We start from the raw sequence: 20,587 nt of genomic DNA, 5'->3' as shown, positions 1-20,587 counted from the left end.
TGCCCACAGTTGAAGATGTTCACATAAATGTCTATGGGTGAGCATTAGATTTCCAGTGTGTGCAGAACTTGCTTCCCTGGGAACTTCTCTGTCTTGTGGTCTCCTGCTGCTCTGCTGTGCAGCTCACAGACATCAAGGCATTCTGCCCCAGCTTCCGCTGCACGTACCAACCTTAAGAAACGGGGGTGGGAGGGTGGGGAATGTGTGTAGCTAATCGAGTCCTTAGCCTTCATCAAGCCTGAAGCGCTCTCTGTGCAGGCTCTGGGGCTCCAGATGCACCATCGTATTCTGTACTGGGGGACAGCTATGACTGTTCTCAACTTGATGTGGGTATGTGTCAAAGTTGGTCCTGTCCTCTAGGGTTATTGGATTAGTCCACCCATTTTTTTCTTGTGATAGCATTTTCACTAAACTAAAAATGGCAATGAGGATTAGAAAAGCTGCTAGCAGGGACGCAGAGAGGAAGTCTGTCCTGGTGGCGGGTTCTGCAGTGCATCACCGTATGATCACACTTTGGGTGGCATAGTTTACCTCCAGACTTTTCTTTATATTTTCAAGATTTGCATTGCAAATTTTCAGAATGTCGATGATTCCTGTAGAGATAGTTATATGCAAAGCATTTAGCTTGTTCAGTACTCTCGACATTATTTCTCTCCACATGACAAGCACCTGGGAGAAAAGTTTTGTTTCAGCTGCCAGCTGTCTTTAAAAAGAAAATGAAATGTAAATAATTTTGAAATTTTGCAATAAAAATATATATCATTGAATTTTTAAGACAATTTTGCTATGTTTTTCTTTACTTGATTATCCATTTTATCTATTTTGTATAAGCAGTATATCTTCCAAGATAAACAGGATAGATTAAGCATACAGTTGTCACTTACCAAGATTTTACTTTCTGTATAGCAGAAAACAGAACCATAGCAATTCTATATAAGATAAATAAAATCTGTCCGTGTCTTAGAGGTGCAGCAGTCTGGATCTTGACTGTCTACCAAAGCCAGGGAGTCCCCAGTCTCTGGCACTGTCAGGAGTGAGGAGGAGCTTAGGTCCCTGGGGTGTGACCCACTGAAACTCCAGCCCTTTCGTCCCACCTCTCTCTGCTCCCAGTCACAGCACAAGGGAAAAGCCCCTGCCGTTCGCTGCTGCTGCTGCTGCCAGGCGCTGCCCTGCCACATGTCTAAAGCAATCTATGGAGCAGGCATGAGTTGAAACCCTCCAAGCTGTAGGTCAAGATAAACGTATCTTTTCACACGTTGATTAAATTCGGTATTACATCACAGCTGAAAGCCAATTTAGAAGAGGAACTGCAATGGGATCCTGGGAAAACTCTGTAGCAGTCTTAGGATCTGGGTTTCAAAGGGACTCAACTTTGGTGTGAAGGCAGTGGGGGGAGCAGTCTAGGAGAAGGATTATATATCCCCAGGTTCTTAATAAAATCCACAGTCTGTAGATGGTTATCCATTCTTAGATGGGAGGGATATGAAGGCATGTGCCACTGTCTTTACGGAAGTTTTCCTTCCTGGAATATTATCACTATTTCATCCCTTGGCTAAAAGAATCAAACCTCCTATGTGGCACAATCAACTGGTAATTTGCTGCTGCTGGGCTTGGGTGTGGGAATATTTTCAAGAGTTTATGATCTTTTTACGCTCCCTGCTCACTGAGATTTCCTTTCCACAGTAGTCCCAACCTCATCCAAGTTCCCCAAGGCTTGGAGTCTGAGGTGGAGTCAGAGGTAATGCCTCTCCCACCTCCCATTCAGCTGCTATCACCTTGAATCCTCTTTTGCCTCTCTTCTTCCGCCTCTTTCTGTTTTTTTTGAGACAGGGTTTCTCTGTGTAACCTGGTTGTTCTACAGCTTGCCTCTTTTGCCTCTTGACTGCCTTCTGGGATGGCAGATATCTGTGGAATGTTCTTCTGGGTTTTCCCCTCAGCAGGAACTCACTGCAGCCTTCCCTGGCTCTTTCCAGCTGACCACATACAACCGATTTTCAAGCTCCACTGGTAAGTGGCACCTTTAAGGGACTCCTCTGTTTTGACCCACTGATATTTGGGTTGGAGATCTTTGTAGATAGCCCCAGTTTGGAAACATCTGTCACCACTGTCTAACTTGGGACTTTTGTCTCCAGGAAAGCGAGCTTAGGTTTTGATATCCACATACTTCAAGGCAGTATGTGTTAAACTCTCCTAGGAACCTTCCACCATCATCCCACTCCCCATTTTGGGTGATGGTGCTAAATGTTTCTGTAACTCAACAAAAATACTGTCATGGAAGACACTTGAGTCCCCATACCTGTGTCCTGCTAAGCCTCATCCCAGTCCCATCTCTCTGGGTGGTTCTAATGCTGCCCTCCCAATAACCTTGACTCAAACAGAACCCTGTTTGGAATCCTCCTTGGTGACTCTGGTTCCTTCCCACTGGTATCCCTAAATTAGCACAGGTTTATTATTGGTTCCTTTCTTTCTTACTTTAAACATATTGTAAAGACACTTCAGCATCTCTTAAATAAAGACTCCTTTCCTACTTTAGCAAAGTTTGCAAAAGGACAACTGTTCTTGTCTCTTTATTAATAAACAGCATCTGCAGTAGGCAGAGGTTTTAAAGTCTGAAATTTAAAGGTCAAAGTTGTAAAAGGTACACTCCTTACATTCAGAATAACTTGGACTTAACAAGAGTACCAAGCGCCCATGTGTCAGGAACTAAACATGTGTAACAAAAATACTGTCCCCTATGCAGCAGGGGACATTTCATTTAAACAATTCTCTCATTTGTCTCCATTTGAGCACTCTCAAGATTAATTACTTTAAAGACCTAGAAGCCAGTTAATTTGAGTGCTGTAGATGAAGGGGAAAAAATGGAACGCTTAACAAACGCCAAGTTCCTCTGTTCTATCTGGTGCAAAGTGAGAAATTTCCACTTAGGTATGAATGTTGCTAAAAAGCATATTTCTTATTCATATCAGAACCACTCTAATCTTCCAGAACTTGAGAGAGACATAATATGGCTCAAGGACCATAATACTCTGACACATCTCAGTTTTCCATAGCTTTACGTTAGCAATTAAGGGAATTAAGTATTCAAAAGTAAGAGCATTCTTGTAATAGTCTATGAATGAGAAGATAATAATGGTCTAACAGATTCATTCCTTTGTGTGTCCATGATGCGCTAATACCTTTTCCTGTGACTGTGACAAGATGTGTGACGTGTGTGTGTGTGTGTGTGTGTGTGTGTGCGTTCCACTAGGATGGGAATGGATGGCAGTGGATCAGGAGGCCAGCCGCACACATGGCATTCACAGTTAGGAAGTGGAGAACAAGCAGGGAGTGCCTCAAGGCTCCCAATCAACACCCATTTCCTCCTCTAAGGTTCCATATCTCCGAAAGTTCCTCAGTCTTCCCAGGAACCACAAAAACCTTGAGATCAGCTATTCAAACACATGACCTATAGGGGACATTTCACATCCAAACCACAGCTGCTGTTTGCCCACTGCAGAGACCATTTCTGGATGATTAAATCCCCTGTGCATTTTTAACCTGGACATGATGTTGTTTTTTATTTTCTTACTTTTGTATTTCTAAAGAATTAAAGATTGGTTCAAGATAAAGCCAATCTCTTTGACAGGTCATCCATTCCTCAATGGTGTAAGAGAAGAGGCTTAAGTTTTGATGCCATTCATCCACAAGATTCTACAAAAGAGGGAAAAAACACCACATATAATAATCTAAATGCATGAAATTGCTAAGAATTACATAACAGAAACTGAGGTGAGGCGACCAGTAGCCACCGACTTAACAAAACTATTGATAAAGAGTCCCAAAATGAAAAGAAATCTGATTCTACTCAGTTTTTAGTTTTCAGATGTTCTGTTCATCCGGTTTTCTCATACATTACTTGAGATCACATTGACATCTTTTCCATAAGACTTGCACACACATATAAAACTAACTCAGGTAATATGCGCATACTATGGCGTTAACATGAACGACCCTTACATACTGCCTGTCACAGAACGATAACGATAACGAGGTGTGTAGTGCGTGTGCTGCTCCGGTCCCTTCTTTAAGTCTTTCTCTACTTGTAGACATAGGCACGCAATGTCTTCCAGAGTTTGCACAAATGCAGCTGTCATTGTCCTATAACCTGATTTTTCAAAAAAACTAGCATCTTTTTGAAAATGACATCTAAGGGTGAGAAGTACTGAGAGGAATCAGGTTTTATATCAGCAGTTGTGTGTGTGTGTGTATGTGTGTGTGTGTGTGTGTGTGTGTGAGAGAGAGAGAGAGAGAGAGAGAGAGAGAGAGAGAGAGAGAGAGAGAGAGAGAGAGAAAGTTCTGGCTGGCCTGAAACTGTGAGCAGATCAGGCTGGCCTCCAGCTCACAGAGGTCTGAAGCTGGGATTAAAGGTGTGTTCTGCCATCCTACCTGGTGGTTTCCTTTGTTCAGAGAATTCCATTGTGTAGATCTTTTTAACTGTCACATTTAAAAAATAGTGAGAATCTGGTTAAAAGTCAATCGATAATAAATTGCTTTCTTAGAAGCCAGTAGATGACTGGCTTCTAATCCTTTAGAAAGACTGACTTTGAACTAATTTATATTTGTCTTTTGGAATTTACCAGCATTCTATATTATTCTGTCCTTGCTTCTGTATTGTATTAGGTATAACTAATAAAATGTTACTGTATAGCTCTGGGTAACCTGGAACAAGGTTTGTAGACCAGGCTGGCTTTGAACTCATAGAGATACAACTGCCTCTACTTAAAGGCATTGTACTACCATACCCTGTAACTGGCATGTATTTAATGTGCACAGTTTCAGCATATTCTTATACCTGTAAAATCTTTACCATAATCTGCATGGAAATGAGGCCATGATGGCTCCATTGTATGGTCAAGGAGAAGGTTTTTATTGTAGATATGAGGGAGAGAACAGCCAGAGGTATCTGGAAGAGTACGGACGACAGACTGAATGTGGTCAGCAGAAGAGGCGGGGCCACAAGGGGGGCAGAGAGCAAGAAAGGAGGAGAAGACCAGGAAGGCAAAGAGAATCAAGAGACTGAAGACCCAGAAGCCAAGAGGACAAAAGGAGAAGCAAGAGAGTGCATGGCTGAAAAGGCTGAGTTATGTAGGAAAGAGAAGCTCAGGGGCAGGAGAGGTTTGAGTAGGGTAGGGAGCGAGAGGTACTGTGAGGAACTGGAACTCTGTAACAGGTACTTGGGGTGCTGAGAGAGCCTGGTGGGCAGCATCTGCTTTGATATGTTAATGTGTACCTCAGTTAGACCTTGTCCTGGGTTTCTTTGGGGACCTAACACAATCAAGACAAAGAATGGTGCACATTCCCTGAAATGGTCCCCTTGCACCCAGCTGCATCTCACTGGTTCCCTCTGACTCTCTCAGGCTTCTGCCTGGTCCCCTATAACCTGTAACAACTTTAAGTTTCATTCATTAGGTGAGTTTTAATACACAGGAGGGAGCCTGGACTCTCTCTCTATAGTTGTCCCTGGTGTTTATCTTTCAACTTCAGACAGTATCTCTCCATGTCAGGAGATGTATGTATGTATGTATGTATGTATATTTCTGGTTAGGTTTTAGATTTTTGGGTAGGATGGTAACTCAAGTCCATTGAATTCATCTTACTTTAGAAGTAGTCTTCCTGGGGCTGGAGAGATGGCTCAGAGGTTAAGAGCATTGCCTACTCTTCCAAAGGTCCTGAGTTCAATTCCCAGCAACCACATGGTGGCTCACAACCATCTGTAATGGGGTCTGGTACCCTCTTCTGGCCTGCAGGCATACACATAGACAGAATATTTTATACATAATAAATAAATAAATAAATAAATAAATAAATATTTTAAAAAAAAGAAGTAAGTAGTCTTCCTGGGAGCAGGCCCAAGGCAACAACCTCCACAGAAGCAGGTACAAGGGAGTGACCAAAGAGGGAGCAGGCCCAAGCCAGAGACCTTTGAGGGACTGGTATGAGTCAGGGACCTCTGAGGAAGCAGGCCCAAGCTAGAGACCTCTGTAGTACTGGGTCCAATCTAGGGACCTCTATGGTAGCAGGCCCACGCCAGGGACATCTGTGGGAATAGGCCTGAGTCAGCGACCTCAGCTGAGCAGGCCCAAGGCAATGACCTCCACAGGAGCAGGTACAAGGGAGTGACCACTGAGGGAGCAGACTGGAGCCAGGGATCTCTGCAGGAGCAGGCCTGATCCAACAGCCTCTGCCAGAGCAGGCCCAAGACAGGGACCTCAGCAGGAGCAGCCCCAAGCAAGCAACCTCCATGGGAGCAGGGCCAAAAGACTCCTAGTATAGCAGAGCCACCCCTGGGAGTGCTGAACAACCACTGGGAACATGGAGTGACCTCCAGGGTGACTGGAACCATGGCCCTGGCTGCACCACAAGGAACAATCATCTGAGCCTTGGATCCACTGGCACCTGGAAGATTGATCACCAGAGACACAGCCCCAACTACACCAATCAGAGGAAAATATAGGTAGACAAGGTAAGAACACACTCCACACCACAAAGACCAACTAGTGGCCCTACAACAGCAACACTTGAACACCCAAATGAAGATGAAGCAGAAGAAAATGACCTAAAAATAACTTTAGGAGAATGTTTGAGGACCTTAAAGAGGAAATAAAAAATTCCCTCAAAGAAATGGATGAAAAGACAAACAAAAAATTGGAAGAAATCAACAAATCCCTTAAAGAAAACCCAGAAAAAAACAATCAAACACATGAAAGAAATGATTCAAGACTTGAAAGCTGAAATAGAGACAATAAAGAAAACACAAATCAAGGGAATTATAGACATGGAAATTATGAGATAACAATCAGGAACCACAAATGCAGTCATAAACAGCAGAATACAAGAGAAAGAAGAAAGAATCTCAAGCACTGAAGATTCAATAGAGGAAAAAGACTCATCAGTCAAAGAAAACATTAAATCTAACAAAAGCTTAACACAAAATATTTATTTAAAAAAAGGGACACCATGAAAAGACCAAACCTAAGAATAATGGAGATAGAAGAAGTAGAAGAAGTCCTACTCAAAAGCACAGAAAATATAGTTAACAAAATCATAGAAGAGAACTTTCCCAATATAAAAAAATGCATATGAAGATACAAGAATCTTATAGAATACCAAATAGATTGGATCAAAAAAAAGTTCCCTTGCTACATAATAATCAAAACACTAAACATACAGAATAAAGAAAGAATAGTAAGAGCTGCAAAGGAAAAAGGCCAAGTAACATATAAAGGTAGACCTGTCAGAATTACACCTGACTTCTCAATGCAAACAATGAAAGCCAGATGGTCATGGTCAAGTGTTAATGCAGACATTAAGAGATCACGGATGACAGACCAGACTATTATACCCAGCAAAACTTTCAATCACCATTGATGGACAAAATAAGATATTCTATGACAGAACCAGATTTAACCAATACCTAGTCACAAATCTAACCCTACACAAAGTACTAGAAGGAAAATTCCAACCCAAGAAAATTAGCTAGTCCAAAAAAAAAAAAAAGGACATAGACAATAGATGATCTTACAGCAGCAAATCCCAAAGAAGGGAAAAATACACACAATAACATCCCTTAATATAAATAGACTCAACTCACTTATAAAAAGATGTAAGCTAACAGATTGGATATGAAAACAGAATCTACCCTTCTGCTGAAACACACCTCAACCTAAAAGACAGACATTGCCTCAGAGTAAAGGATTGGGGAAAAATTTTCTAATCAAATGGACCTAAGAAACAAGCTGGTGTAGCTATCTTAATATCTAACAAAATAGACTTCAAATTAATATCTATCAGAAAAGACAAAGAAGGACATTTCATAGTAGTCACAGGAAAAATCTATCAAGAGGAAATCTCAATACTGAAGGTCTATGCCCCAAATACAAGGACACCCTCATATGTAAAAGAAACACTTCTAAAGTTTAAATCACACATTAAACCCCACACACTAATAGTGGCAGACTTCAACATTCCACTCTCATCACTGGACAAGTCTGTCAGACAGAAAATTAACAGAGAAATAAGGGAACTAACAGATGTTTGGAATCAAATGGACTTAACAGACATCTATAGAACATTCCATCCAAACATAAAAGAATATACCTTCTTCTCAGCACCTCATGGAACCTTCTCAAAAACTGACCACATACTAGGTAACAAAACAGACTTCCAACAGATACAAAAAATTGGAATAATCCCATGTATCTTATCAGATTATCGTGCCTAAAAATTAGAATTCAACAGCAATACTAATTTCAGAAAGTCCACAAACTTGTGGAAATTAAACAATGCTCACTTGAATCATCAATGGGTCAAGGAAGAAATCAGACTTCTTAAAATTCAATGAAAATGGCCACACAACATACCCATATTTATGGGACACAATGAAAGCAGTGTTAAGAGGAAAATTCATAGCACTAAATGCCTACATAAAGAAGCTGGAAAAATCCCACACTAGTGAGTCAGCAGAAAAATCTGAAAACTCTAGAACAAAAAGAAGCAAACTTACCCACTAACCCTAGGAATACTAGATAGCAGGAAATAATCAAATTGAGAGCTGAAATCCACAAAATAGAAATGAAGAAAACAATACAGAGAATCAAGGAGATGAAGAGTTGTTTCTTTGAGAAAATCAACAAAATAGACAAATCCTTATCCAAACTAACCAAAAGGCAGAGAGAGAATATCCAAATTAACAAAATCAGAAATCAAAAGGGGGACATAACAGACATGGAGGAAATCCAGAGAATCATTATGTCATATTTCAAAAACCCATACTCCACAAAATTAGAAAACTTAGAGGAAAGAGATAATTTTTTTGGATAAATATCACTTACCAAAATTAAATCAAGACCAGATAAGCAAATTAAGTAGACCTATAACTACTAAAGAAATAGAAACTGATGTGGGATTTCTCTCTGTATGCTATGTTTACCATTGACAAATAAAGGAACTGCTTTGGGCCTATAGCAAGCTATAGGGGAACAGAGCTAGGTGGGGAAAACTAAGCTGAGTGCTGGGAGAGAGAAGGCAGAGTCAGAGAGAAGTCATGTAGCCCCACCAGTGACAGATGGAACTTTAGCTGGTAAGCCACAGGCATGTGGCAATACACAGATTAATAGAAATGGGTTAAATTAATATGTAAGAGTCATCCAATAAGAAGCTAGAGCTAATGGGTCAAGCAGTGATTTAATTAATATAGTTTCTGTGTGATTATTTCAGGGCTGAGCATCCGGGAATCAACAAGTGATCTCCCTCCAACAAGACATAGTCATCAAAAGTCTCCCAACCAAAAAATAAATAAATAAATAAAAAATAAAAATAAAAAAAGCCCATGGCCAGATGGTTTCAGCACAGAATTCTACAAGATTTTCAAAGAACTAATACCAATACTCCTCAAATTGTTCCACACAATAGAAACAGAAGGAACATTACCACTTTTTATGATGCTACAATAACCCTGATACCCAAGCCACACAAAGACATTATTAAGAAAGAGAATTACAGACCAGCCTCACTCATGAACATTGATGCAAAAATACTCAATAAAACACAGGCAAACCAAATTCAAGAACACATCAGAAAAATCATCCACCATTATCAAGTTGGCTTCATCCCAGAGATGCAGGGATGTTTCAACATATGAAAATCTGTCAACATAATCCACCATATAAGCAAACTTAAAAAAAATGATCATCTCATTAGATGCTGAAAAAGCTTTCAACAGAATACAACATCCCTTCATGATAAAGGTCTTGAAGAGAGAAGGGATACAAGGAACATACCTAAACATAATAAAAGCAATATACAGCAAGTCAACAGCCAACATCAAACTAAATGGAGAGAAACCCACAGTGACACCACTGAAATCAGGAACAAGGCAAGGTTGTCCACTCTTTCCATATCTATTCAATATAGTACTTGAGGTTCTAACTAGAGCAATAAGACAACAAAAAGGAGATCAAGGGGATAAAAATAGGAAAAGAAGAAGTCAATCTCTCACTATTTGCTGATGATATGATAGTTTACATAAGGGACCCCAAAATTCTACCAAGGAACTTCTACAACTCATAAACACCTTCAGTAATGTAGCAGGATACAAGATTAACTCAAAAAAATCAATAGCCCTCCTTTACAAAGATGATAAGTGAGCTGAGAAGAAAATCAGAGAAACATCACCTTTCACAATAGCCACAAATAGCATAAAATATCTTGGAGTAACTCTAACCAAACAACTGGAAGACCTGCATGACAATAGCTTTAAGTCTTTGAAGAAAGAAATTTCAAGAATGCACTAGAAAATGGAAAGATCTCCCATGCTCTTGGGTAGGTAGAATTAACATAGTAAAAATGGCAATCTTACCAAAAGCAATCTACAGATTCAATGCAATGCCCATCAAATCCTAGTAAAATTCTTCACAGACCTTGAAAGAATGGTACTCAACTTCATATGGAAAAGTCAAAAACCCAGGATAGCCAAAACAATCCTGTACAATAAAGGAACTTCTGGAGGCATCACAATCCCTGACTTCAAACTCTACTAACAGAACTACGATACTAAAAACAGCCTGGTATTGGCATAAAAACAGACAGGAGGACCAATGGAACAGAATCAAAAACCCACATATCAATCCACACACCTACAAACACCTTGTTTTTGACAAAGAAGCAAAAAATATCAAGTGGAAAAAAGAAAGCATATTCAACAAATGGTGCTGGCATAACTGGATTTCAACATGTAGAAGAATGAAAATAGATCTGCATCTATTACCATGCACAAAACTCAAGTCCAAATGGATCGAAGACCTCAATATAAAATCAACCACACTGAACCTCATAGAAGAGAAAGTGGGAAGAACACTTAAATGTATTGGCACAGGAGGCCACTTCCTAAATATAACCCCAGTAGCACAAACACTGAGAGAAACAATTAATAAATGGGACCTCCTGAAACTGAGAAATTTCTGTAAAACAAAGGACATGGTCAACAAAACAAAATGGAAGCCTAAAGAATGGGCGATTTCTCAGAAAATTAGGAAGCAACCTATCTTAGAACCCAGCAATACCACTTTTGGGTATATACCCAAAGGATGCTCAATTGTACCATGATGACATGTGCTCAACTATGTTCACAGCAGCATTTTTTGTCATAGCCAGAACCTGGAAACAACCTAAATGCCCTCGACTGAAGAATGGATAAGAAAAATGTGTTACATTTACACCATGGAGTACTACACAGCACAAAAATAACGACATCTTAAAATTTGCAGGCAAATGGATGGAGCTAGAAAACATCATATTGAGTGAGGTAACCCAGACCCAGAAAGACAATTATCATATGTACTCACTCATAAGTGGTTTTAAAACATAAATCAAAGAAAACCAGCCTACAAATCACAATCCTAGAGAATCTAGACAACAATGAGGACTCTAATCTACATGGGAAGTAGAAAAAGACAAGATCTGAGAAAATTGGGAGCATAGGGACCTTGGGAGAGGGTAGAAGGGGAGGGGAGAGACAGGGAGAGGAGCAGAGAAAAATGTAGAGCTCAACAAAAATCAATTTAAAAAAGTGGAAAAAAAAAGCAGTCTTCCCGCATGGCTTCCATTTTGGCTTTTCAAACATGCCCAATTTATAACTCCTTAATTTTTATTTAATAAAGGCATTTATTGCACCATGCATTTCCACAAGGCTTTATCCAATTGCATTCAGGCTGGATATGTGATTCTGTTCTTGCTGCTCATTTCAAAAGTTAAAAATTTTAAATTATACTTCTTGTATCTCATTTTTTGTGAATCTTGTTTTTTTCCGTTATTTTTTCTCTTAATTGTAATTTTTATTTTACTATGTGGCTTTTGACAGTATAATCCATTTTTTTTATATTCTTCTTGAAATACATTGTTTTCTCTCTAAGGCCCACTTAAATCATTCTTTAAATGTCTGCATATTTACAAATATGAATTCTGTTTGCTCAGACTTCTCTGTGAGTCTCTCTATTTGTACAGAGGTGCATATCCATATACTAATTATCTTAATTTTGTCATTGAAGAGTTTATCAATACATATCTGATTAAGTTTCTTAGTTTGAAAATTAGTTTTAGTTATTAGACACAGGACTACTAGTTATAAGAAACTGGTAAAAGTCATATTTTGTGGATATATGTTTATATGATTATACATATATAATCTAAATTTATTTTGCCCATCCAAATTAAACTTTGATATTACCTCGTGAATAATTAATGAGCATTTCTGAAAAATTACTTTTAGTGTTCACATTATTAAACATTCCATCTTCTATATAAACATATGAAAAATTCATATAATTGATACCAAATATGAGTTTGCAGAAAGCAAAGTCCACCTGCTAGACTGAAGGAAATGAAAACACTCCCAAATCTTTGCCACAGCATTTACCTTAATTGGCGTCAGATAGGAAGATCCTTTGATTGTGGCGAGGATGGCCTGGGAGTCTTCCAGCTGAGCGATCGTGTCGTCTATGGAGGTGATGATGAGGACGGAGGAACTCTCTGTGTGATGAAAAATCAAATGCAGGGGAGAATTGTTCCAGACCTCAATGACCTTAAACAACATCTTCTCCAGTGCGGCTTCGTTCGTTGCCGAGACCGATATTTCATTTATTTTCCTTTCATATGGAAACATCTGAAATGAAGAAATCATTTAATATCTAGAGGAGCAAACAATTCCCAAAGATTCTAAACTGGAGATTTAAAGCCGTGTCTTGAAGGGTGCGCGGACTCAGATCCGCAGGTCCGACGCTGGGGAGGTTGGTGTTCCATCTGGAGACTCCGGGGCCCGTGTCAGGACAGAGCTCTCTCTCTCTCTGTTGACGCACTGGGGCCAACTCACATGCTTCGTGCTCAACCAGAACGTCTACTTCATCTCCTCTTAGGCCGAGCGCAGAGTCTGCATATGTCTTATGTATGGGCGGGCGGTGCAGTTTCCTCCACACTAGCGCCTATGCCTCTGCTACTTGGCTGCAAGCTTTTACATATCCTACATTTCTTAGAGAACACACGAGAAAAGGCAACCTGATAAACCCAGATTTCTATAGCTTCTTGTTCTTTGCTAGATCTACCAAGGACTAAGGGTGTTTTTATCTTTTGCTGCTGCTGGTTTTGTTTTATATGCATTAGTAAGATATATTCAAGCCTTTTCCCATGTGCACTGATTGCAAGTTTCCATAAGATCCTGGTAGAAAAACTTTAGATTCAGTCACAATACTAGAGATTCAAAGAACTTCTCAGTCTCTACCTTTAGGATGAACTATCTGGGATTATTGTTTTTATACCTTATCAGGAAACTGAATCTACCACTACTCCTACATATAATCTCCACAGTGCTAAAGAAAGAGGCTTACCCTCTTTGCTTGCTCATGTAGCACAGTGGTCAGCTGTCACCATTTGTTGCAGGTTGCCAAAGATGACACCAAGGGCCCGGATGAACCTTGAGTGTTCATGGCCTTAACCAGCAGCACTGTGAAAGAGGCTTGCTTTTTAACATCTCTTATTCAGCTAACACAGATTGATACACGGATAAAGGCTAACCACTTCTCCCTTTCTTGAACCTCTCAGGAGTTCACTGGGGTTTACCACACGCTTGCCTCCTCATTGGGCTCTGCCATTATAACCTAAAGAGATGTGGGGTTCTGTGTCCACTATGTCGTCTGCAAACCTTACTCCCTCCTGTTTGTGTTCACTAAGTTGGACCCTCTAAAATCTGTACCAGCCTTCCTTTTTAAACTCCCTATCCCATCACAAAGTCAAGGATGGCTCAGAAGTTGTATATTGGGGCACCACGGGACACTGTTTCCTGCAGGCCCCCAGCTGCCGCCCTGAAAAGGCAGTTCATTCTGACTTGTATTCCTTGCTGCTACTCTTAGTTTGTCAAATTCTCATTCTTAACCTGGCTTGGTGCAGGAGTAGTTCCAATTAGTCAAGACGTCGCAAGGAAAATCCTTGACATGGCCTAGATGCTCAGCAGCTGCTTTGCATGAGCTCAGCTGCTGGCACTGACCCTTAGTCCTCTGTAGTGCACAGATCAGCCAGGAGGCTCTGAAAGGAAAGGCATGGGATGATGGGAGATTTAAGTAAGATGCAGAATGGTTACCAGGAGAATGCAAAGGATTTCACATAAGGAGTTGGAAGGATGGGGCTGTCAATAACTGAACCAAGGCGAGGAGGGCAGATGAGAGACTTGGAGAGGTGGGCAACGAGAGGCATGTTAAGTTTTTGAACACAGCTTATGCACATGAATGGAAACTTGAACAGGAAGGTGTGTCTTGAGCTCAGGAGGAAGGCTAAGACTATGTCTAGAGATTTAAAACAGTTTAGTTTTAAAGTAATTAGGGTTCTTAAAGACTCTACCTTCTAAATTCTTTCAAAGTATTTCCCATGTTTCTCCTTACAACAAAATTATAGGCATAATACGCTGGTTTTGATCACATTATTATCAAAAATGAAACATAAATGGAGTTCTTACAGGCTAGCCAAGAAAATAGAAACTTTTTAAACTATGAAAACTCAAAATTATATATATAATATTTTTATTTGTTTTGTTAGTTTTTGCAAAAGGATTTCATATAGACCAGGCTGGTCTCAAGTAGGATATGTATTTAAAAATGACTGCCTCCACCTCCTGAATGCTAAGATTGTGGGCACACACCATAGCCAGGGTGGTTTATGTGACCCTAGGATTAGAACCTAGGGTTCCTGAAGGGAGAAAGGCTCTCTACAAACTAAGCCGTATCCACAGCCCTATATAACAGAGCCTTGTGGGATATCAAACTGTTGCTAATTTGACTTTTATTGGTAAAGTTATCCTAATATGTTCTTAATATATTTTCACTACTTATAAAATGAGGCTCAGTGCATTTGATATTTCTAGTCTTATAAAATACAATCTCTATAAGAACTAGCATGTTAAAGACTGGCATTTGTTGCGTACGAAAGGCAGGGATACTGTGTGCCTATCACCTCAGGAAGAAAGCTGAAACCAAAGTCCCCACCCACCCACTAAACAGAACATCCTGTCACCAACTCCCTGCTGTCCCAGACACCCTGCCTCCCTTCCCCATTTCCTAATGTATGTTCCCTGTAGGGTCCCTTGCCGAGAATTAAAACGCATCCCTCATGATTCAATGTGTTCTTGTCAACTATTTTTATGTACCTTGAGCGCTAGAAGTTTCTCTACTGAGAGATTTTTATCGAGGGAAACTGACTTTCCAGTGATCTCCCGCAGAGCCTCCCAGTGACGTGGCTTGAGACAAGGGTTTCCCAGCGCTGTGAGGATTGGAAGCTCTTGCTTGAAGTCCAGCACTGACTTCTTGAGGTGTGCTACCATGTCATTTTTAGGTAAACCTGCAAATACCAGCGAATTGGTAGACTAGTAATATGTTTGTATCTTTTTCACCAAACAAACTGAGAATTTTTCTTTAAAATTTGCTAGTCAACATAATGCTGTTTTATCACTTGTTAATCTTCATTATAGAACAATGAAGTTCTGATACCAACCATCCATAACATCAACTAAGGATTAAAATATAGGAAAATAATTGTCGATATAAATGACTAAACCCCAAGCCTAACAGACCCAAGTTGTCTTGGGAAATTGGGTGCCCGGATGGCACCTGGCACAAGGCTTCCGAAACTTCTTTCACTGACAAGAATATGAATATGTACACACACACACACACACACACACACACACACACACACACACACACCAGACGTGCTAACATGGAAGAGGAAATCTCATAGGGCCTCCTGCTAGACAATGACCTATAGGCAACTTAAGGAATTCTGAGAGAGAAAGAACTTCCCTGGGGATGAGCTCCCAAGTTGGTGATTTCATACCCAGTGGTCAGTCCTGGAATTATGTATATACAACGAACACTAGCTGGTTGTATTTATATATGTAACATATATAACATAGTCATAGAAAAAGAGGCCACAAATTTGAGAGAGATTAAAGGGGGGATATGAGAGGGGGAAATAATGGAATTATATTTAATTAAATTAAAAATAGAAACAAAATGTGTTTAAGAAAAAGACAAGGTGCTGTCTACTTGTTGCTTGGTACCTTGTTCTTTGAAGCATATGACAAATGTTGAGAGTACGCACACTTGTGTTGAGAGCTGTGAGTGAGGCTATGCTTTGCAATATCTTTTTTTGCTAAACATTATAACACACACACGTGGATTTTTGTTTGTTTGCTTGCTTGCTGAGATAGTGTTTCTCTGGGACAGAACCTTATCATGTAATTCAGGGTCCTCTTGAATTTGTGAGCCTCCCGTCTCAGTCTCCTAAACGCTGGGATTGTAGGGGTGCACCACACAGCCCATGGTGACAGCGACATTCACCTGTAATACAGTATATACACTTCCTCCTTTGTGCTGCTGGGGATCAAACACTGGGCCCCGTCCTCCAAAGCACACACTCTGTGGTGGGGCTACAGATGTAGGTTGTACAATTTAACAGTAAGCAAACTAAAGCATTTCGGTGGCTCTTCTAGAGAAGGGCTCCTAGCTTGAGGAGTAGAGAATGACAAAGGAGTCTTAACAGAAAACGAAGGCAAGCTTGTCCAGGCTGAACAGAGAACCCCGTCATGGTACAGTGTTTCCGTGCAGGTGCCATCTCAAACGTGGTGACCAGCACTGGCAAATGTCACAGAGTTACTTTAGGTGTTTTTCCCACTGCCCAAAGGATACTATAAGTGCCATATGTAGAATTCAGGAAAAGATTCTGCTGGCAGAATTTTAGCATAAAAACATCTGAAGCCCACAAACCCTGGGAGTCAAAACTGATTCTGAAACATCTGAAGTTCTACCCATGAAACGCGCGGTGTGTGTGTGTGTGTGTGTGTGTGTGTGTGTGTGTGTGTGTGTGTGTATTTGAGACAGGGTTTCTCTGTATAACAGTCCTGGCTGTCCTGGCATCTGCTCTGTAGACCAGACTGGCCTCAAACTCACAGAGATCGAGTTGGCTCTGCCTCCCGAGTGCTGGGCCTTAAAGGCTACAAGACTATTTGTAACCACCTGTGGTTATCCCACCCACTACCCAAGGCTCTAAACTGCGTCTTGCTTCAGTACAGAACCTAGATTTCTCTGTCTGTCTCTGCAGGTGTCTGATGGCCAGCTTCTGAGGGAAGGCCAAAGGAAGACTGACCGTTTTGCCTGCAGTGGGTAGGAAGCTGTGGGGGCATGCATTACCTTTTTCCAGGACGATGATTATATGCAGCCACTTGGAGACGTTGCTCCTCACTAAGTCCATATCTATGCTTTGGAGAGTGCGGCCCCTCCACTCCCAGAACAGGGTGCCCCACTCTTCTTGGGCGTCCCATAAGAGTTTCCTCAGCATCAGGTCACACTCGATGTCAGAGATCTCGGTCAACACAATCTGTGTGATCTCTTCCATGTTGAGGGAGTGCATGTGGGATTGGGAGTCATCGTAATAGTTCTGGTAGCCTGCGTAGGTCTTCACCTTGTTAGTCAAGTTTGCCGCTTCCGCTGTGAGAGACTTGACCAGGTCCTTGGCTTTTGGTACTGGAGTACTGCCACACAGCAGGATGGGACTTCTTATCTACAACCAATAGGAAAAACACTCGAAGAGGCCAGACAGCTCAGAACACAGACATGTATTACTGGCAACATTTTTAGTAAATGACCTACTTTTTGACATGATAAAATGAATGAAATTGGAATATTATCATTTGACCCAAAAGCCTAGACCAAGTTTAGGAAAGCTTGTTTCATGTCGCCCCCTTTACTGCTGTTGTTGAAGGACTTTGGTGTCCTGGAAATCACATTCGTTCACAGATCAAGAAAAGGCTAGATTCCTGGTAGAGGTTACCAAAAAAGAGATTTGTGATATCATGTCCCATTCAACTTCACAATCCATCAGATTTCTACTTGTGAATCCCAGGGTGTGCTAGCAGCTTCCTGCTGCTGTGATTAAACACTGTGACCAGGGCAGCTTAGAGAAGAGTTCTGGCTGAAGCTCCATTGCAGCCGGGGAGCAATGCCGGCAAGCATCAGGCATGGTGGCCAGAGCAGAGAGCTGCGAGCTCACTCCCTCTAGCCCGAGCAGGAGGCCGAGAAGGCAAGCGGGAAGTACATCATGATTTCACTCTGAAGGTCCGCCCCCTGTAACGTATTTCTTCTGACCATGCCACACCTTCTTAATCTCTCCAATCAGTACCCGCCACCTCGGGACCAAGTGTTCAAAAGGGGGACATTTCTCATTCAAAGCACCACACTGGGCAAATATATCTGGATTAAGTTATTGCGCAATGATTCCTTAGAGAGCAAAAATCTAAATGCAGAGTGTTACTAAGATAAGAATTTTAATAATAACAAAAAGCACTTACTTTATCCTTTAGGTTACTGACATCTACTCGTAAACCAATAATATGTGTTTCCAAACTGTTCCTGAATTTATTTAGGGTGGCCTCTTTATTTGTGGCAATTAACTTCATAGCTGTTTTTAGATGATTAAACTTCATGAAAAGGATTCTGTAGATGGCCTTCTGCTCTTCAGAAATGTCGATCTGGTAATACCTCACAACAGAATACAGCTGAGAAATTGCAGAAATGTCTCTTTCTAATTCAGAAATACTCGAGGTAATTTCTTCCAAAAAATTAAAATGGTCCACAAATTCCTCTACTTGTGCAGGCTCACAAGCCAGCTGGCGCAGTGATGAATCTAAGGTCTGAAATTATTAACACCCCAATGGTAAGAATGTAATAAATTCACTGTTTTAGAAAATTTTGGCTTTATCTTGGAATTCTGACTTCTATAGATGTAATTTCAGAAACCAATCACATACAAACTGCACACAATTCTAAGTGTTTGCTAAATGCTAGAACACTGACACAGTCAAATCTTTCTACAATTAGCAGAAAGTGCTTGAATATATTTCACAGGCAAAATAAATAAGACACGAGAAAGACTCTGTACACCTTTAAGTAAGTGTGGTGCAGGCGTCAAGAGCGAGGCTGGACTGTGAGGAGAACACAGCCATTTGGACCGTGCACAGTTCAGATTCCCCAGGTTATGGTCCCATTTTATTGAGAGACTGTGTTTGTATATTAGGTGTTGTTTTCTCTACTCGTCAGACAAGGAACTGCACCTCAAATTAGTCTAAGTCAGATACTTGGTAAAGTTACAGAATCATGAGTCAACCCGCAACAGAGAAGCTTCTTCTCCCAATAGACGGCAATTAGCACAGAGACCAGCAGCTGGTCAAGGTGCAGAGAATAAGAAACCGTGCAACGCCCAGTCCTAAATGGGACGTCTGTGCACAATCCTCCCCCTCCCAAGGTCAGGGATTTTTAGAGAAGAGGGGACAGAGTTGGCAGATGACCTTGTGGAAATAGTGTTTTCTGGACACAGCAGGGAAGCTGCGCCTGTGCACCATGGTTGTGGCAGCATGCACAGACCCGGGAAAGCGCAAGCTAGACACAACTCCAGACTGGAGAGGGGAGATGGACATGAAGTCCCACCCCAGCTAGGAAGCTATTAGCATTTGATAGCTTCCGGGAGAGAGAGAGGTGGTTTTCTTCAATGGTTTTGTTGGACCCTGAAGTCCAATCACCGAGGAGGAGTCACCCCAAGAAAACACTCTCACACTGCAGTTGATGTAAAGGCATGAGGATTTTAATTCTGTCGTGACAGGGTCTTTCAGCATTCGAGAAGCCAAAAGACCCCAAATAGCTGGTACAGGCTACTTTTAAAGTAAAAAGCCACAGAAACAAGCGGGGAGTCTGGGGTTGTTTTTCCAACTATTAGGATTGGCTGATTGAAAGGGCTACTAGCAATGATTGGTCTTAGCCACGGCGAGAGAGTGGTTGCTAGATCAGGTGGGGTAAGGGAGAAACACCTGTGAGTCATCCTAACTGTATCCGAGGAACTGAGTCAATATCCCCTGACCAAGACCGAGGAACGGAGTCAACCTCTAAGGGTTATCTTTCCCCAATTCCAATAACTGAGTTCTATCTGGAGAACATCCACAAGGCCACAGGGAGATGGAAAATCCCCAACATTCCAGTACGTGCATGGGAAGTTGTTAGGTTTCCAGGGAAGGGGGAAGCACTAAGGCTGAGAGGCCTCGGGAATGGCCTCAGAGTTGTCCTAGAGTTTTTCAATTTGACCCCTGGTAACTCAACTACACTGTAGAGCAGGTGCTGGACCCAAGAGTAGTTGGCTGACACAGACTGGATTTGATGGGTTTCAGAAAGAGAGAGAAGAGAGCACACATTTGGGCAGGTAGGATGTGGGGGTGGCTCTGGGAGGAATCGGGGAAGGAAGTGAATATGGTCAAAAGACATTGCCAGAAATTCTTGAAGAATTTAATAAAATATTCTTTTTAAGTAATGAAAAATTATGTTAAAATAGAAGATGGTATGGGGGAGCTCTTAGGAAGGAACTCTATATGAAGACATTTTACTACCCAACTTCTAGACCCATAACAGGCATGTTGCCTTCTTCTACCCTGCTGCTGAGAAAAGGCATGTGATGTGATATGAGGAGGACT

General features: G+C 41.1%; 1 protein-coding gene across 1 annotated transcript in view; it reads right to left on the bottom strand.

Annotated features, from left to right (window-relative positions):
• Dnah14 (dynein axonemal heavy chain 14) overlaps positions 1-20,587 on the bottom strand; it is a 225,140-nt gene that overhangs the window by 158,605 nt on the left and 45,948 nt on the right. Inside the window, 6 exon segments of the mRNA XM_050142810.1 lie at positions 532-703; positions 3,569-3,690; positions 12,452-12,697; positions 15,224-15,414; positions 17,265-17,634; positions 18,422-18,763. Of these exon segments, the coding sequence (XP_049998767.1) occupies positions 532-703; positions 3,569-3,690; positions 12,452-12,697; positions 15,224-15,414; positions 17,265-17,634; positions 18,422-18,763 (1,443 nt within the window).

This window comes from Alexandromys fortis, unplaced genomic scaffold (assembly GCF_014885135.2).
Source record: "Alexandromys fortis isolate MF-2015 unplaced genomic scaffold, M_Fortis_MF-2015_v1.1 scaffold_51, whole genome shotgun sequence".
In the NCBI taxonomy this organism is placed as follows: Eukaryota; Metazoa; Chordata; class Mammalia; order Rodentia; family Cricetidae; genus Alexandromys; species Alexandromys fortis.
This window is presented reverse-complemented; position numbering and strand designations above follow the sequence as displayed.